The 19,214-nt window shown below is 47.6% G+C and overlaps 1 protein-coding gene across 4 annotated transcripts in view; it reads right to left on the reverse strand.

Annotated features, from left to right (window-relative positions):
* The window catches only part of LOC138286719 (zinc finger protein 25-like), a 91,285-nt gene that overhangs the window by 44,362 nt on the left and 27,709 nt on the right, over window positions 1-19,214 (reverse strand). For 2 of the 4 annotated variants that reach the window (XM_069227235.1, XM_069227234.1), the window contains exons 3-6: window positions 15,435-15,545; window positions 11,154-11,264; window positions 1,444-1,551; window positions 1,031-1,135 (exon numbers count right to left, since the gene is read on the reverse strand). In XM_069227235.1, the coding sequence (XP_069083336.1) occupies window positions 1,031-1,135; window positions 1,444-1,551; window positions 11,154-11,264; window positions 15,435-15,545 (435 nt within the window). Of the gene's footprint in view, window positions 1-1,030; window positions 1,136-1,443; window positions 1,555-11,153; window positions 11,265-15,434; window positions 15,546-19,214 lie in introns of all 4 variants that reach the window. The other 2 variants (XM_069227233.1, XM_069227232.1) reach the window with 1 other exon arrangement.

Genomic DNA, 19,214 nt, shown 5'->3' on the forward strand with positions numbered 1-19,214 from the left:
TGGGACAACTCCTGGAGGCCAACCGCCCTAGGTAACGCTCCCACACCCCACCAACCATGCATGTAACCTGGGCATCATCCTGGACTCCACGCCATCCATGACCCATGAAGTCAATGCTGTCTCATCGTCATGCGGGAGCACATGCTTCCACACTCTCCGTCTCTTTCAGAAGATCTTCAAGTGGATCCCCACTGGGATAAGAAGGTCGGTCACCCACGCACTTGTAAGCAGCAGACTCGACTACGGCAACGCACTCTATGCCGGCATCACAAAGAAGCTACAAGCAAGACTACAGAGAATACAGAACGCAGCAGCCAGACTCATGCTGAACATCACCCGCCACATCTCCGCCCACCCTAGAGACTTCCACTGACATCCTGTCGACAAACACATCACCTTCAAGCTACTGAAACACACCTACAACGCACTGCACATCGGACCTGCCTACCTCAACCACTGCCTGACTCTCTCCACTCCCACCAGACAACTCCGATCTTCCCAACTCACACTCGCCACCATCCCCAGAATCAGGAAGAGCACAGCTGGAGGCGGATCCTTCTCTTACCTCGCAGCTCGAACCTGGAACACGCAACCACTCAACCTCAGGCAGGCTCCCTCGCTGAAGCAGTTCAGAAAAGATCTCAAATGGCTTGAATGGTTTACTCTTTGAATGATCAGCACGCCTTGAGACCCTACGGCTGCGCTATACAAGTATTTGACTGATTGATTGATTGTGCCCATACTCCACTGAAGGAATCAAGACTATTAATGTCATGTTCTTTGGTGACACCCATCCATACAAGTGATAAATAATACATAACGATCCTCTGAGAATATATGGAGACAGATATGGCCTATGTTTCCCTTTCCACTTCTCAAGTCAACATTATGGTAAAGAACATTTCTAATGGGTGATCTGGCTGTGTTACATTAACAGGGAATGGGCTTATGGTGTCAGCCACGAATGGGTAGATGGCCAACGGAGTGCGTTAATAAAAGCATTTGAAGCAGGTAAGTGCCCTTCACTCACCTGTTGACCTAAAGCTGCTTCCTCTATTCCGAACATCCTGATGGTCCAATGAACACGCTTCATCCTCTTCCTCTTTTATGATGATGGATATTACATTCTGCTCCACTGTAAGAAACAACGTCAAAGTTGAGAATCATGTCCGACACAAGAGTTGTCATCTATAAATCACACAAATAATGTCATGTTGTCTTAGTGAAAGGAAGAACAGAGGAAGTCCAGATCGTCTGTCACAGGATAGGCAAAAGGGGCCTATTGGCAGATAACATCCTATAGAATGATGCAAGGGCTCTGTAATTGTGCGGCACCTGGCCATACATGGAGTTACAAAGAGCTTCTAAAAAGGTTAGTTAGATGATGACACGTCTCTCGCGATCCAGGAAGTCTAAGGTAAATGCTGATCACCTCCCACTCACCTGTGCCAGGGTTGGGACTGTATTCTTCTTCGCAAGGATAATGCATCGACAATGTTTCTGACTCGTCCTTTTTTCTGTAATGCACTTCGTCACTGAGAAGTGGAAATCCTGCTACATATAAACATATAAAGTTTTTTTAGAAATTTAAAAATACATTTTCAGTCCAATATGTAATGTCATTTTATTGTTCACACTATCACAAGAGCAGTTTAACGCCCATCCTGATGTAAAAAGCTAGAAATTGGGCACCATGCCCTTTCTTCAGACAGAGAGAGTTGATCACATCAGGGCGAGGTCTCCAACGCATTTCAAGCCCACCCCACACAGAGCCTTGAACAATCACAGTCTGTCAGGATGGGCTGTGCTCAGCCTTGGTTTCGGATCCTGCATCTTCACTCAAGCATAATACATTTCCCCCCTGCATGCACCAGTCAGATAGCAATACATTGACAACAATGGATTCAAAGCCCCAAGGATGCTCAAGGGATTTTCCCCAGCCATCACCCCCACATTCTACTATGCTTACAGGGACAACCCCAGGACTCCTAGATCAGCCGCTCCTGCAGCGCACACAAGTCCACTCCTCAGTGCCATTGTGTAAAGGTGGGAGGTGTAGGCTATTTCCAACATGTTGCAATGTCTCTCTTGGCCTGCATCAAGGTGGTCCCCAAAAATGTTCACTCCGCCATCCAAGACCCCCAACAGGACCAACAGGGGGGACAGTGGGATTTCCCAACCGAATACCTCACTCACAACAGCTGACCAAAAGCTTTGAATTGGAGGGCATACCCAAGTCATATGATAGAAATCATCGGAGGAGCCAACACATCGGGGATAAGCAGAGTCCGGAAGGAGCCCTGCCTGATGCAGCTTAGCCGGCGAAATATGATCTCCAAGGACATAATATGTTTGTACCCTGTGCAAGCGGGAGCACATGGTTATAGTCCTAGGAGCCATCAAAGCATCCCACCAGTCTTCATCCTCGTGGGGTCCCAGCCAGTGTTCCCAGTGGCCTCTAATGTGGGCCAGGTCATCAGGGGCGTTGGTAACCAACATTCGATATATTTGGGAAACACTCCCTTTCCCCAGTGTCCCCATGAGAAGTTTGGCTATGAGCGGACTATACTCTGGAAGAGAGAGAGTCTTTATAAGAGAAATGTGAGTGAAAGGCATGGTGAAGTTGGAGGTATTTGTAAAACTGGGTACGAGAGACCTGATCTGTAATTTGGAGATTTTGAAAGGAACACCTGTGCGAACCATCCCATACATCTCTGAGGTGGGCTATACCTAGCAAGTTTCATTTATCAACGCCTTTCAGGTTTGCTGTCTCGCTGTGCCAGAGAGGAATGTGCTGAGTCAGGGTCTCTGTCTAGCAGGTATGTCGCAAGGCCAGGAAGATCTCTTTGGTCACCAAGGCCATACTAATAGAAATAAGGGAGCCGTAAAGGAGACCCAGAATCTGGGGAAACGTAAAGTGGGTAAGCTCAAGCTGATAGGCTGGGTCCAACCAGCCCCCATTAAATCAGTCATGTATAACAAGAAGTTGGAAGGCAAATAGTAAAGATGCAGGTGAGCCATACCCAACCGCTGACAGTGTTGGAATGCTATTAGATGCCTGGTGCCACGGCAGAGGAACGCTGCCGCCGCGCTCCTGGTTCCTGGCCCTGGAAGTGGAATCTTCTGGTAAATGTATACCAACCATGGGAGGATCAGCATTTTGTATAAGGTTTACGGCCCAGAGCACTGAGATGGAGGGTCTGCCACCTCACCAGATCCCCATTAGCCCTCTGAGTCAGTGGTGTGAGGTTCAAGGATGCCAAGATATTTAAAACTCAGACGACGAAGAGCCACAACCCCCTTTCCAGGCAAAACAGTCCCAGGATGGTGCAAGAGGCATTAACACCGACTTAGAAGGGTTCATTTGGAGACCAGTTGCAGCCTCAAAACACCAAAGAAGCTGTAAGCAGCGAGGACCTCTGGTAGCAAGTTCTGCCAGACAGAGGAGGACGTCAACCGCATAGAGAGCTATGCGGTCTTCAGGTCCCCCGCCCCAGCTCCACCCACGAAGGATGAAATCACTTCTGATCAGTTTTGCCAGCAGCTCAAATGCAAAAGCAAAAAGGATAGGAGAGAGAGGGGCAGCCCTGACGAGTACCCCTGCGAATGGGGAATGTGTGCAAGAGAGTTTCATTGATCTGGACCCTGGCCGTCAGGTCTGTATACAAGGCATGGACCAGTCGACAGACCTGAGGCTTCTCAAGACGTGGCTGTTCGAGCAGCAGCAGCACCCCCCACCTCCTCAGTGCCTTGAGACTCTCACGGTGAGTAGTGTGCTTTACAAATTCCTGATTGATTGATTGACAGAAGCGTGGTCCTACTCCCGCCGTTGCAATACCAGTGCCAGATACCCCCAGTCCACTGTGTTAAATGCCTTCTCGAAATCAATAAAAAACAACTAAGTCGGAGGGCAATTGGTGACAGCCGGCCGAGGCTACGTGAAGACGACAAATACAATGTCTCGTGCCTCAATTCGGCATGAACCCGCTTTGGGCCGGACGTATTAAAGTCTGCAATACTTTTTGTCAGATGGGCTGCCAGAATCGTGGCATAAATCTTCACTTCCCCGTTGTTGAGAGAAAGAGGTGGCACAAGACGAGGAGGGAGTGTGGGTTTTCAGAAAAACCACAATAGTGGCCACATCCACCTCAGGTGGAAATGAGCCCAACCGGTCCACCTCAGTATAAATGGCCAGAAGTAGGGGCTCAGAATATCTCGGAGTACAAAGTACTCAGCAGGAAAGCCATCCGTACCAGGAGTCTTTTCAGAAGCAATGGCAGAGATCACCAAAGCTATCTCTGTGGCTGGAATAGGTTGGTCTAACATCTTTGTCTCACACCGAGTCAGTCGAGGGAGGGACACATCCTCAAGAAATTGGGCAGAATAAGCATAGTTGAACTGCAAGGAGACTTCATAGAGTGATTAGTAGTAGTGGGCAAAAGCACCAGCCACCTCAGGGAGTGTGCTCAGCCTAGTACAATCTCAAGGACAATTCTGGATAGTTGCTGGTGGGAAATCAGCCAATAAAGTAGTTTACTGTCCTTATAGCCCCAGCCATAGATTCGGGCTGTGGAGGCTCGCCATAGACATTTGGCTGCCTCCATAAACTGTAGACACATTTCCTCCCTCCGCAAAGAGAGCTGATGGGGTATATCCTCACTCGGGTGCGCAGTCAACGTGTTTTCAAGCCAGTGGGCTTGGGCCTCCAAACAGGTGACCCTTGACAAGAAGGCTTGCTCCCGAGACCGAATAAAGCCCTTAGCAAGACCCCATATCACCACCTTACTGGCTGCCCAAAGGGTGCCCATCATGGTGACAGAGCCATCATTAATATCAAAATATGCCTGAAGCTTCAAGATTTAACATGCCGATACCACACGTTGAGGCGCCACATAGGTCAGCTCTGTGCTCCACGGGGGCCCATGCAAAGGAGAGGAGCATGATCTGAAATGCCTCTTAGCAGGATCTCAGTGTGGGTAATCCCAACGCAGTCAGGGTGAGCATAAAAAGAAGGTCAATGCTGGACTGTGTGTGATGCGCACTGATGTGTGCGTGAACTGCTGGCGCCTCGGATGCCGGGTCTCCATACATCACATAATCCCAGGACGGCAAGCCAGGCCGAGAGATGACGAGCCTTAGTGTGTCTGGAAGTGGAAGCGGGCCAGAGGTGTTATGCACTGGGTGAGGGACCGCGCTGAAGTCTCCACCTATCAGCGTTTTACCATGGGGAAGATCTAGTATTATATTGGAGAAGTCTCCCAAAAAAGTGCGCAGGGGCGCTGGGGGAGCATGATTACAGCAGATTTTACAGCTACTAGAAGTTACTGCTGGGCTCTGTAAGCGAAAAATATATACAGATTAATATAAACCTCACTTTCCTCATTCTGTACACAGTTTATATATTTATTGCTGTCAACATATTTTTAATTTTCCTAATTTTGTGTAACTTAAATTTTGTACTAGGTTATCACATAATATAAGCCTTTAGTTTAAGAATAAATATGTTTCTGTGTGTGCGCTAACCTTGGGGGCAGGGAAGGTAGCCTGAGCGGAAATTTTACAATAAACTCCCAATCGCTGGCAGGAGGATTATCCACAATGGATTGTTTTAAAGTAACCTGTGAAGGAGGGGTGACAACTCAGCTATCAGTTTCCTTCGCACCTTACAAGAGGCAGGGAGACTTTCACTGCTGAGGGAACCAAGCAGAAGCTACTACACTGACTCCCAAGCAACGTGGGCTCAGCCAAGTAGAATTACACCACAGCTGCTAGAGGATCGAAAACTCCAACACAGCCACAGACAATATGAAATTGGTCCGGCAAAATGTCCTCCTTCTAATACGAGAGGAACCCCCTTCGCTTCTTTAACGGATTCTTTAAGCTTTATTAAAAGGGAGTCGCTGATTGAATCTGATGTAAAGTGGCCTCCCAATCATGAGGCCAACACGCAAAGTACAGCTTTGTACAGACTGATGTAGCAAGGACACCCCCGACAGCCCTTTTACTCTGGGTTACAATTCTAGCTAGTGGGACAAGCCTCTAAACATTTATCAGCTACAGGGATTTATTTCCCCCCCAGAGTTATGTCCCATACCAGCAACAAGAAATCTCTATTGGCTTTGAAGAATACAAACAGTAGTTCAAAAACCATCACTGTCCACAGGATTCACTGGGTGTGACTGAAATTGTCAGCACACAACAGTAAGACTAGAAAAGGTGAAGACTGGACTTGGAGACTATCATACGCTTGTGAGCTTTTCCAAGAATCTAGTGGTTTGTTAAGCTTTATCTTCATTTGAACAAAATGACCTGCATCCATCTCAGAATAATATCGGACCAACCAGGAGAGCCGGGGGTCCTGGTGTGGATATATCAGCCAAGAAAACATTACCACATGCAAAAATATGATTAAAATCGTTTTATTGCTATCATTGGCATTTCTTTGGTGGATAACTGTGGTGGGCCACTATCTACTACATATATTGTTTCCACCCACAGTAAGTATAGGGAGAGCTGGTAGGGACGCAATACGTGGAAACAATAATAAAACAAATCCCTTACACAATTTTATCATTTCTGTTGCAAAATAAATGGACACTGCAGTAAAAGTCACGCGTGTTCATGTATCCCGGAGAGAGTTACAATATTTGTTTGTTTCACTTGGGTTGATAATATATTCCCTGCCTTCAAAACTTTTCCACCGGGTTCAACCAACGGCCCTCTTGGCCCAGTTGGTTTCATCCTCTGCACTACTACGCGAATGTCAACACTGTGACTTTTGATGTACTTCAAAGATGACGCGACTCTCCCATTTAAGAATGTATTATTCACATCCTACATATTCTTCCACACAAGTTGTAATCAGTTTGGATGATGATAGTGCGCAATGTTTGCACTGTCACCAACCCCGGATACACAGCTCCACAACGCACACAGGCCCGACTGCCTTCTGGCGCCTGCTTTCTACACATAATGTTGTATCTGTGAAATAATGAATGTCTCTTCTTTTCCTGCGCTATTCTCTACTTATTTTCAGGCCTCTAATGTCATACTATTTTATAGAGCAATATGTGCGACAAAAAAATCATGTTTGATGATGTCATCAATGCTGTCACAAATGATGTCATAGATCATGTCATGAGCAATGTAAAATATGGTCATAAGCAGTGCAAGTTATAGTTGCCCTGCTAAATATAACGGGTGAATTTCTGTGTTTTTTTTTTTGTTCAAAACATTAATGTTGTCACTGACAGATTCATTTACTTATAACTTTAGCTTAACATTTGTTTTTTCAGTGAATTTTTAAGGTTTCTTTTTCAAACAATAACAGATCTTCTTATCACACCTAACTATAACATTACTTTAACCTTTACTTTGGTCAGTGAATTTCTAGGGTATTTTTTTAACATAAAGTAATATTTTGTTACTTTACACATTTTATTACTTTACGTAAAGACAACTCCTAGCTGCACATGGCCGGGATTGGCCACAGGGCCTGCAGAAACACTCCAGAGGGCCTTATGTTTTTTTAAAGGGGAGGAGGGCTGTGTGGCCCCTCTCCCCAAGCCCCATTAGGTTATGGGGACCCCATCACCCAGGGCCCTATGTTTTTTAAAAGGGGACGGGGGTTGTAGGGCTTCTCTCCCCTGCCCCCTCCCGAGTCTCTTTAGGCTCTGGGGAGCCCAGGGCCTTTTTTTTTTTTTTTAATATTAAAGGGGTGGCACCTGCCCCCCCCGAGTCTTATGAGACTCTGGGTGAACCCAATCCCCACAGCCCTTTTTTAAAATTTTATTAAACAGTAAGGGGCTGAGTGCCCCACCTCCCCAAGCTTTCATAGGCCCTGGGGTCCCCATCCCTCAGTGCCTTCTCCCATTAATAAAACAAAGCAGTCCTGACCGCCAATTTGTTTTGTTTTCTACGACCCTGCAGGAATTTCACAGGATTGCACCAGTTTTTGCCCAGTTTCTCTCGCTACTGCTGAATTGCTGGAGTGATGCGGCGTTCCGGAGGTGCAGTAGAAGGTCGTTCCAAGTTTGTGGCTGCCAAATATGAGAAAGAGGGCCCTGTGCTGTTGGCTCGACAGATCGGCAGGAAGAGGGAGGCGGAAAGCAGGTGTCTGATTGGTTAGTGGAGGGTCGGGTGTGTGTTGCTGTTGGCCCTTTGTTCTGCAGGGTTTCTGAATGCGTGGATCAACGTCTTGAACTGGGATCTCTTCTGGATCAGGAGCCACTGGAGCTTCGTCATGTCCGTCTGGAAGAGCGACGATGAGTCTTGCTGCTAAATTTTGTACTGTCTGTATTCATTTCAGGAGGCGTGCACTGATTTTTAAGTAGAATGTGTTCCGGTAGTCCAGTATAGTGACAACGGCATGCATGACGGTCCTTCTGATGTTGACAGGAACCACCTGAAGATCTTGCAGAGCATGCAGAGGTTGTGGAAGCAGGCGGATGACACTGCGTTTATCTGGTTACTGTTACCCAGAATAAACAAGGAGATAATCTACTACTTTTTAGGGTCTAAAGCAGCAATCTCCTGAAACACTGGTGAAGTGCATTTCTTGCCATCAGTGCAAAGAGCAAGTCCAAGGTAAAAGGGAATGACAAAGGCTGCAATTGTGGGTGGGATGGCTCCCCTTAGGAGAGGGCAAAGTCTGCATGATTCATATTGTGGTGTTTGATCTTGCAGGAGGTATAACATGGTTTCTTGGTGGAAGCCACAGACAGGAAGTAAATCTCCCCATCATCCAAAGGGCAAGGAGTGAGTGTGTAAAGGCCCTTGTAGAGTCCTCTCTGTCACTAAAGCAGTTTCCACAAGCATGTGTGATGAACACGACTGTGGCCCCCTATGCACACCAAATAAACAGAGTAAAATATTGGTAGAGTATAAATAGTGTTTGCGGAACTCATATCTCTAGAAATACCCTTCAATGGAGTAAGTGGGGAATCACCCCACCACCACCTTTTCCAAATCTAGGCAATAACAACCTATGACCTTGAATATAACCAGGCTAAAGTGATCTTAAACATCCAATCAGAGGGTGGTGTCACCTCCAATTTCAGGTGATATAGAAGCAATAATACAATACAATTCAATGGCACCATCACAAATCCCTGGACGTAGGTGTAGGGATAACGGGGTGGGTGTGTGGAGACGGTGGGGTGGGGTCACAAGCTCTTTGGAATTAGTGTAACGATAATGGGGTGGGAGTGTGGGGGTAGTGGGGTTAGGGGAGGGTCTTAACCTATAATTCTGCACAGTGACTAAATCTGTGAATTGGAAGTTATTGTCCTCAGAAGGGGGAATAAACCAGGAATCCAGGGTCCAAATCTGTGTATTTGCTTTCACATTTTATTCTGCCCCACCTTGCTCACATTCAGCACATCCCTAACACCCCTCAAATCTCCTAACGGTAGAGGGTTCGCCAGCTTCTAACTCAGCCTAATGGATCCACTGGCCCTGATTCTGGAAAAAAGCAGAGCCAGATCTGCATTTATTACCCCTGCTTGCAGCAGGCAGTAAGTGGATGCCAGGACCTTCTGCTGGTCTGGGTTTTGCATGTGGTGGTGGGAAGGGGGAGGAGTTGGATCACACAGCAGGTGAAGGTGGGGCTGAAGGAGTGTCTGCTGCTCTCTGCTGTGCAGGATAAGGCTGGCTGGGAGACCAGAGGCTGCAGCTGCCCCTCAGCTCCAGGTCGGGTCTGGTGGTTCCAAGGTCACTGCCCCCCTCAACCTCCTGCGGATACTGCTCCCGGTGACCCTGATTAGAGCCCACATGCTTTGCAAAGAAACAGCCAAATCAAGCACCCCTCTGCGTGCCTGACCTGTGCTGAACCAAAGCACCCCTCTGTGTGCCTGACCTGTGCTGAACCAAAGCACCCCTCTGCGTGCCTGACCTGTGCTGAACCAAAGCACCCATCCGTGTGCCTGACCTGTGCTGAACCAAGGCACCCCTCCGCGTGCCTGACCTGTGCTGAACCCAAAGCACCCCTCCGCGTGCCTGACCTGTGCTGAACCCAAGCACCCCTCCGCATGCCTGACCTGTGCTGAACCAAAGCACCCCTCCGCGTGCCTGACCTGTGCTGAACCAAAACACCCCTCCGCGTGCCTGACCTGTGCTGAACCAAAGCACCCCTCCGCGTGCCTGACCTGTGCTGAACCAAAGCACCCCTCCGTGTGCCTGACCTGTGTTGAACCAAGGCACCCCTCCGCGTGCCTGACCTGTGCTGAGCCAAGGCACCCCTCCGTGTGCCTGACCTGTGCTGAGCCAAGGCATCCCTCTGCGTGCCTGACCTGTGCTGAGCCAAGGCACCCCTCCGAGTGCCTGACCTGTGCTGAACCCAAGCACCCCTCTGAGTGCCTGACCTGTGCTGAGCCAAGGAACCCCTCTGCGTGCCTGACCTGTGCTGAACCCAAGCACCCTTCCGCCTGCCTGACCTGTGCTGAACCCAAGCACCCCTCCGCGTGCCTGACCTGTGCTGAACCCAAGCACCCCTCCATGTGCCTGACCTGTGCTGAACCAAAGCACCCCTCTGCGTGCCTGACCTGTGCTGAACCAAAGCACCCCTCTGCGTGCCTGACCTGTGCTGAACCAAAGCACCCCTCCGCATGCCTGACCTGTGCTGAACCTAAGCACCCCTCCGCATGCCTGACCTGTGCTGAACCCAAGCACCCCTCCGCATGCCTGACCTGTGCTGAACCAAAGCAGCCCTCCGGGTGCCTGACCTGTGCTGAACCCAAGCACCCCTCCGCGTGCCTGACCTGTGCTGAACCAAAGCAGCCCTCCGGGTGCCTGACCTGTGCTGAACCCAAGCACCCCTCCGCGTGCCTGACCTGTGCTGAACCAAAGCAGCCCTCTGCATGCCTGACCTGTGGTGAACCTAAGCACCCCTCCGCGTGCCTGACCTGTGCTGAACCAAAGCGCCCCTCCGTGTGCCTGACCTGTGCTGAACCCAAGCACCCCTCCGCGTGCCTGACCTGTGCTGAGCCCAAGCACCCCTCTGCGTGCCTGACCTGTGCTGAACCAAAGCGCCCCTCCGCATGCCTGACCTGTGCTGAACCCAAGCACCCATCCGTGTGCCTGACCTGTGCTGAACCAAAGCGCCCCTCCGGGTGCCTGACCTGTGCTGAACCCAAGCACCCCTCCGCGTGCCTGACCTGTGCTGAGACTCTCTTTGCTTTTCCTTCTGATTGAGGTGCGATCCTGTGGATGGTGAGTTTCTTCTCCTTTTAGTTCCACGGACAATGCAGAGTTATCGGTCATGCCACCTGTCAAGCAAAGAAAACGGTACTTTAGTGTCACACAAAATGGTCCCTTTAGCTTCTAGTTTCCCTCAAACAAGCATTGCTAGTTATTTTACAAACAAAATTATTATTGGTTTTGACGATTCAGGTAACTTTAGACACTGCCAGATACAACTGTGGAAAAGTTGTTTCATCAATATGCTCATTTTACTCCACACACTTTCTCTTTTCCAGCACAGACAGAAAAGCCTAAGACTGAAGATTATGGTTTTTAATTTCCTTTCTAAAAGAGAATGCCCTTACATTTTTAAACTGGTGTTTTTTAACTACTTGAGAAAAGTAGAATATTGCCCAACTAGGCATGAGAGTAGGTCCTTTGTCCATTTTAAACGAGGTACGTCTCCTCCGTGGGTGCAGAATATTCTAATTCGGTCAGAAACAAACAGTCAGAGGGGCCCTTAGGAGGCCTTCAGCAGCCACACCTGAAGGATCCCCACACCCTTCTTGCTACATACCACACGCTGCTGCCAGGAGGTCTCCCGCTCCTGGAGAATCTCACAGCAGCCTTCTCGCCAAGACTGGACGCTACTTGCAGGATTTCCATCTACTATGGAAACCATATGCTTGCTTTGGGGGGAGGAGGGGATGTCTCTACGCAGTAAAAGACGAAGGATACGCTCAGAAATAGGCGGCCACTACATTTTCATTTGGAATCGGCAAGTCATATCACCAGTTATTGTTATGACTGGCTTTTGAACCACCTAGGAGCTATTTTACCTGCAACAAGGAACTGACTTGCTTGATTTTTAACCAGACAACAAAATTGCCTAAAATGGAGGCTAGAGAGCGACTGAACCACTCACAGATATGGTGTCCAGGATCATCTGAGCACAGCAGGACATCAACTTGGCATGTACCCTATAGTGCTAACACAGAGACGTGCTATGAACTAAGAAGTCTGTCACCCAATCCTCAAAAGATCCTAAAAACTGCATTTTCCGGGGCTGAAAACCCCGAAGATCCAGGCCTTGCAGAAATCCTGCCACAAAATCTTATTTGGTGTAGAGCTGCATCAGACATTTGGCACTGAGGATGGGAAAGCGCAGGCCTCCTTGTCCACCACGCCGCAGCTGTTGTGGCACCACAGAAACGTGGCCGTCCGCACTCCGGCGAGGCTTATCCCTCCTCAACGAGGCTTGTTCAGCTTCAGTCACGAGACACCCGTCAACATCCTAAACAGCAATCGAAGAGGAGACGAAGAAACCAAAGAACTGACCAGCTTAAAGTGTCCAAGGGCATAGAACCCCTCTCAGACATTGCCAAGAATCGTATTCCAACTTAAATATTTTAAATCCAAAGAGTCAAAGACACAATGGAACATTTATGAGCAGCCCATACCTCGTGCAGGAGCCTGGCCCCTTGACTCGTGGCCCAGCCTCCCTCTTGGTTCCAAGTCTCACTGATGCTTTGGGGTGTTGTCATATTTTAACACGTGTCATCTTACCCATCAATCTAATGCTCCTCTCCCCAACGACGTCCCTAAGATTGGAGGCTTCCAATGACTTTCATTTTTAGATTAAAGTATGGACATTTATGACAGGAGGTTGCAAGCAAGGTTAATATATTTTGCCACCCCCTGCCGCTCCTTGGCCTTCATTAGACCTAGATCTTGGCTGCTGGGCTACTACTGAGTCAGAGACCACTTCCAAGCGCTCTTTCAAACTACATCTGTTTGCAAACCTCTGGGTATGAACATTTTGGGAGCTCAGATAAACTAGGCCAAGTGCTCTAGTCACTGTCCCACAGGTTTTGAGTACTAAAATTCAGATTTATTTTGAACTTGTAAGTTGCAAACCGTTCACCAAACATTAGCATTTTGGTGCTAAAATACCCAAACTTCAATTTACAAATGCGTAGGAAGGAGGCACGGAGAGTTAACAACGTGCTTTGAGTGCCTTCCTGAAGGACGTGTCACATATAATGGTCTTATACCAATAGGAAGCGTGTGCCACAAACTAGGTCCCAAATATGAAAGTGGCCTGTCTCCCACTCTGGCTCTCCTGACTGTAGGGATGATAAACAGTAGCGCAACATCAGCAGATTTACAGTGAGTAAAGCAAGAGACTAAAGGAGATATTTCCATGCATGATACTTTTTGTGCATCAGGCATGAGGTTTTGGAAATAACTCTTCGTTTCACAGGGAGTCAGTGCAAAGCTCTCCAAGCTTCCAAAACATCGTCACAATGTCTCAATGTATAGATAATCTGGGCCACAACATTGTGTATTCTTTGGAGTTGTTTAAGGATACACTTTGGGAGACACAGATTATACAATAATCTAATCTCGATAGAGTGCATGCTGCCTCTGCTCGCGGACAAATGCTGAGAGGCAGAAAAGGTAATATTTCTCTAAAAAATGGAACAAATTAATCTGGAAGTAGCAACTGCTTTCATTTGAGACTCCTAAATTAAAAGATTCTCAATCCAGATACCTATTGAAAATGAAGGGAGCCCCATAGAGCACTGAAAGCAAAGCAACTGCTAAGACCCTATGTCCTTGAAGAACAATAAATACCATAAAATAAATGTAGTAAGCAGTGGGATACGGTAGGTTTCACTTCGGATTAACGCACAACTACTACAGACGTTGAAACTGCTGCATCAGAGTGCAAGCATGACTCCCCTTCAAAGATGTGCAGGTAGCAGCCAAGATAAGCAGGGAGGGCGGCTCCCGCTTCCTGGACTCTCCAATGTCCGGCAGCCACAAGGAAACTTTATTGTTCTAGCTTATGGGAACTGGCGTGACCAGTGTCTTACGATGGTCATTCACCAACCACAGCAGCCAGTGTCTCACGATGGTCATTCACCAACCACAGCAGCCAGTGTCTTACGATAGCCATTCACACTCACAGCAGCCAGTGTCTTACGATGGTCATTCACCAACCACAGCAGCCAGTGTCTTACGATGGTCATTCACAAAGCACAGCAGCCAGTGTCTTACGATGGTCATTCACAAAGCACAGCAGCCAGTGTCTTACGATGGTCATTCACACTACACAGCAGCCAGTGTCTTACGATAGCCATTCACAAACCACAGCAGCCAGTGTCTTACGATGGTCATTCACACTACACAGCAGCCAGTGTCTTACGATAATCATTCACCAACCACAGCAGCCAGTGTCTCACGATGGTCATTCACCAACCACAGCAGCCAGTGTCTCACGATGGTCATTCACCAACCACAGCAGCCAGTGTCTCACGATGGTCATTCACCAACCACAGCAGCCAGTGTCTTACGATAGCCATTCACAAACCACAGCAGCCAGTGTCTTACGATGGTCATTCACCAACCACAGCAGCCAGTGTCTTACGATAGCCATTCACAAACCACAGCAGCCAGTGTCTTACGATGGTCAGGCACAACTAACCACAGCAGCCAGTGTCTTAAGATGCTCATTCACACTCACAGCAGCCAGTGTATTAAAATGGTCATTCACACTCCACAGCAGCCAGTGTCTTAAGATGGCCATTCACACTCACAGCAGCCAGTGTATTAAAATGGTCATTCACACTCCACAGCAGCCAGTGTCTTAAGATGGTCATTCACACTCACAGCAGCCAGTGTCTTACGATGGTCATTCACACTCTACAGCAGCTAGTGTCTTACGATGGTCAGTCACAACGAACCGCAGAGCCAGTGTCTTACGATGGTCATTCACACTCCAGAGCAGCCAGTGTCTTAAGATGGTCATTCACACTCACAGCAGCCAGTGTCTTAAGATGGTCATTCACACTCACAGCAGCCAGTGTCTTAAGATGGTCATTCACACTCCACAGCAGCCAGTGTCTTAAGATGGTCATTCACACTCACAGCAGCCAGTGTCTTCTGGTGGTCATTCACAACTAACCACAGTGGGCAGTGTCTTCTGGTGGTCATTCACAACTAACCACAGTGGCCAGTGTCTTCTGGTGGTCATTCACAGCTAACCACAGCTCACGGAGGGCAAGACATACAAAGGACAACACGTTCAGTGGTTGTAATGGCTAAAAGTGCGGCCTTTAAGGTTGGTTCCTCTTCTGAACATGGTTTCTCACTCAAAGGGCAACGTCAATGAGCATAACACATTCACTTTCCAAGCAGTAGTAAATAAATCTTCCCTTTGCAATGAACCCTGGCAGCTCATGATTACTCACCTAGGGAATGGTCATCAACGGGTGTTCTCGCGCCGTCCGGGTGGTCAACAGGACACAGACCTTCCTTCTCATGAGCTCGCAATGAAAAGAGAGTGCCGGCTATAAGAGGCCCTAGTATAAGAAGGGAAAGGGAATTAGTAATTTACAACACTGTGATTGAAATGATGGGATTCTTCAGCCCTCAGCAGTTAATGGATTACTAACTGAGTATGACCTGCATTAGGTTTTCAACTAACTCATACAGCGTCTACCATCTATAGGCCTTATGTAGAGTGGGGAGGACAGGATACTCTCTCAATGTGGAAAATGTCCTGTCCATTGTAGTTCAAGTGCTATCGGCTGTAATACGGCAGACAGGACATCCGCAGCGTTTGAGACGGGGTATCCCATCCGCCAAACTCTAAATAAGGTCCAATGTTTATTATCTATGTGTAAAGCCACACCCAAATAACCCACCTCCCAAAATAAAGTCATCACTCAACCACTAACCCTATACTCTCGCCCTGCCCCCCACAGTTGTTGCCATTTCTTGGGACAGTCTCTACCCGAATAAATTACTTCTTCTGGCCTCTGACACCAATCTAGATCTGACTCCCATTCTGTAATGCTTGGGGTGCACTCCCTATGTCCTTGCTATATTCCGCTTAGCTACTCCTGCAGCCAGCTATAACCATTATTTCTGCTATTTGGGCCAAGTGATGTTGCTAGAGATCGTCAGAAGGAGCCACCTGGCTTCCACTGGGATCGGCAAGGATAGAACTCAGGACATTATCTGTGTGATTGTAGACCAGTAGTCTTTCATCATTGACAACAAAAAAGTACACTGTTCCATGGATCTAGGGGGACAGTTCAAGTTCAGGAGCAAGAGCCCTCACACACCCTGATGGGTGTCATGCTTCATGATCGGGAAGCTCCTTGTCAGACCGGCGGTGCAATATCTGACGGGCTCCCCTGTCGGGGGCTCTTTACCGGAGATCTTTTGTATATAAGAGTGGCTGCCGTTAAGATCGTAGAGGTCAGACACTCATTATAGCAGGAGAGTGAAGAAAATTTAAAATTGATTAGTAACCCCAAAGTAATCTACTTTACTAGCTATATCAAGGTGTTCTCAGTCATGTCTCTTTTGAATTTGCTGCACCAAAATCCTGTGTTAAAAGTACTGGAATGGATTAGATAGGAAATTGAAAATAAAACAACCAGGTTTGTGCCATCATCTCATCATGTACCTTTGGTCAACTCAGAGACATCACGCCCAAATTAGTGTCCATCCAAGAGCCCACATTACGGAACAGCCTTCCCTTTCACATTTTATTCTGCCCTACTTCACACACATTCAGCACATCCCTGGCACCCATCATATCTCCTAGATAGAGGGTTTTTCAGCCTCTAACTCGGCCTAATGGACCGAAAACCCAGTTACAAACACAATACACTCTGTGATTTTGCTCTGGACTACAGACTCCAATACACAACACAGTCTCTAAGCAAAAAACAAGGCACAAACCAGCTATTCACCACTGAACCCTATATTTTTCTAGGCTACGACACACCAGGCAGTTTTACTTAACCATGTACTCCACACCACCTCCACAGCAGGACAATTGTATTCAAACTTCAAATGCCCCCCTAGCCCTCCCACAAACGACAGCTGTCTTTCAACTGGGGTGCCTGAAATGTTTCTGAGGGAGGGAAAGGGGGGGGGGGAGCACGAGGCTCTGGCAAAGTGGAACATTTATTAAGTCCTTAGGGCATGGAGCCAAACATTATGTTCATGGGGGATGTGTTTTACTTAAAGAAAACAAAGTGGCAGTGAGCCAGTGTGTGATGGCTCATCATTAATATCTTTCTTTCGTTAATCTCCCAGCGGGGAGTAAATGTGACAGTGAGAAAGAGGTGGGAGAATGGGGGGACCTAGATAACCCTCGAAGTCCCAAACCCATCACTGATAAAAGCTCACACTGTGAATGCTTTTACACTATTAGTGATTCCAGGCTGCCACTAGCATATTGGCAATAGTGTATTTTCATCAGATTTTTAAAAGGAATAGCTGAACAGAACTGCAATGCCCGAGTTGAGAAAAATGCTCAGAGCTACAAGTTTTATAAAATAAATAACATTTTTAACTGAGGGGTGGACATTAAAAAGGTTGAAGACCATTGCTCTATGCTAACAAAAATCACAATGTTACTACAACCCAAAGCTTACCCTCCTGTTTTTTAACAACATTCCAGGAGGAGCTTTAATTGCCAATGAGTGTCTTTGACTGCGTGAGAAAAAGCTCTAGAATTATTTCTACTCATCATTTCCAACTACTCTAAAGCCCTTTATCCACTCTAATATAAATACCTCCAACCCCTCTAATCTAAAGACCTCCAAACACTCTAATCTAGAGACCTCCAACCCCTCTAATCTAAAAACCTCCAACCCCTCTAATCTAAAGAGCTCCAACCACTCTAGAGACCTCCAACCACTCTAATCTAGAGACCTCCAACCCCTCTAATCTAAAGACCTCCAAACACTCTAATCTAGAGACCTCCAACCCCTCTAATCTAGAGACCTCCAACCACTCTAATCTAGAGACCTCCAGCCACTCTAATCTAGAGACCTTCAACCACTCTAAAGGCCGCCAGCCACTCTAAAGACCTCCAACCTCTCTAATCTAAAGAGCTCCAACCACTCTAATCTAGAGACCTCCAACCCCTCTAATCTAAAGAGCGCCAACCACTCTAGAGACCTCCAACCGCTCTAATCTAGAGACCTCCAACCACTCTAATCTAGAGACCTCCAGCCACTCTAATCTAGAGACCTCCAGCCACTCTAATCTAGAGACCTCCAGCCACTCCAATCTAGAGACCTCCAACCACTATATTTTAAAGACCTTCAACCACTCTAAAGATCTCCAGCCACTCTAAAGACCTCCAACCTCTCTAATCTAAAGAGCTCCAACCCCTCTAATCTGAAGACCTCGAACCACTCTAATATAGAGACCTCCAAACACTCTAATCTAGAGAGCTCCAACCACTCTAATCTAAAGACTTCCAACCACTCTAATCTAAAGACCTCCAACCACTCTAAAGACATCCAGCCCCTCTAAAGACCTCCAGCCACTCTAATCTAAAGACCTCCAACCACTCTAATCTAAAGACTTCCAACCACTCTAATCTAAAGACCTCCAACCACTCTATTCTAAAGACCTTCAACCACTCTAAAGACCTCCAGCCCCTCTAAAGACCTCCAACTACCCCAAACACTCTAAAGAGCTCCAACCACTCTATGCTAAAGACCTTTAATCACACACATCAAACCCCTCTACTCTAAAGACTTCCAACCACTCTAATCTAAAAAGCTCAAACCACTCCAATCTAAAGACCTCCAGCCACTCTAATCTAAAGACCTCCAGCCACTCCAATCTAAAGACCTCCAGCCACTCCAATCTAAAGACCTCCAGCCACTCCAATCTAAAGACCTCCAGCCACTCTAATCTAGAGACCTCCAGCCACTCCAATCTAAAGACCTCCAGCCACTCCAATCTAAAGACCTCCAGCCACTCCAATCTAAAGACCTCCAGCCACTCCAATCTAAAGACCTCCAGCCACTCTAATCTAAAGACCTCCAGCCACTCCAATCTAAAGACCTCCAGCCACTCCAATCTAAAGACCTCCAGCCACTCCAATCTAAAGACCTCCAGCCACTCCAATCTAAAGACCTCCAGCCACTCCAATCTAAAGACCTCCAGCCACTCTAATCTAAAGACCTCCAGCCACTCCAATCTAAAGACCT

Source organism: Pleurodeles waltl, chromosome 3_2, assembly GCF_031143425.1.
Source record: "Pleurodeles waltl isolate 20211129_DDA chromosome 3_2, aPleWal1.hap1.20221129, whole genome shotgun sequence".
NCBI lineage: Eukaryota > Metazoa > Chordata > Amphibia > Caudata > Salamandridae > Pleurodeles > Pleurodeles waltl.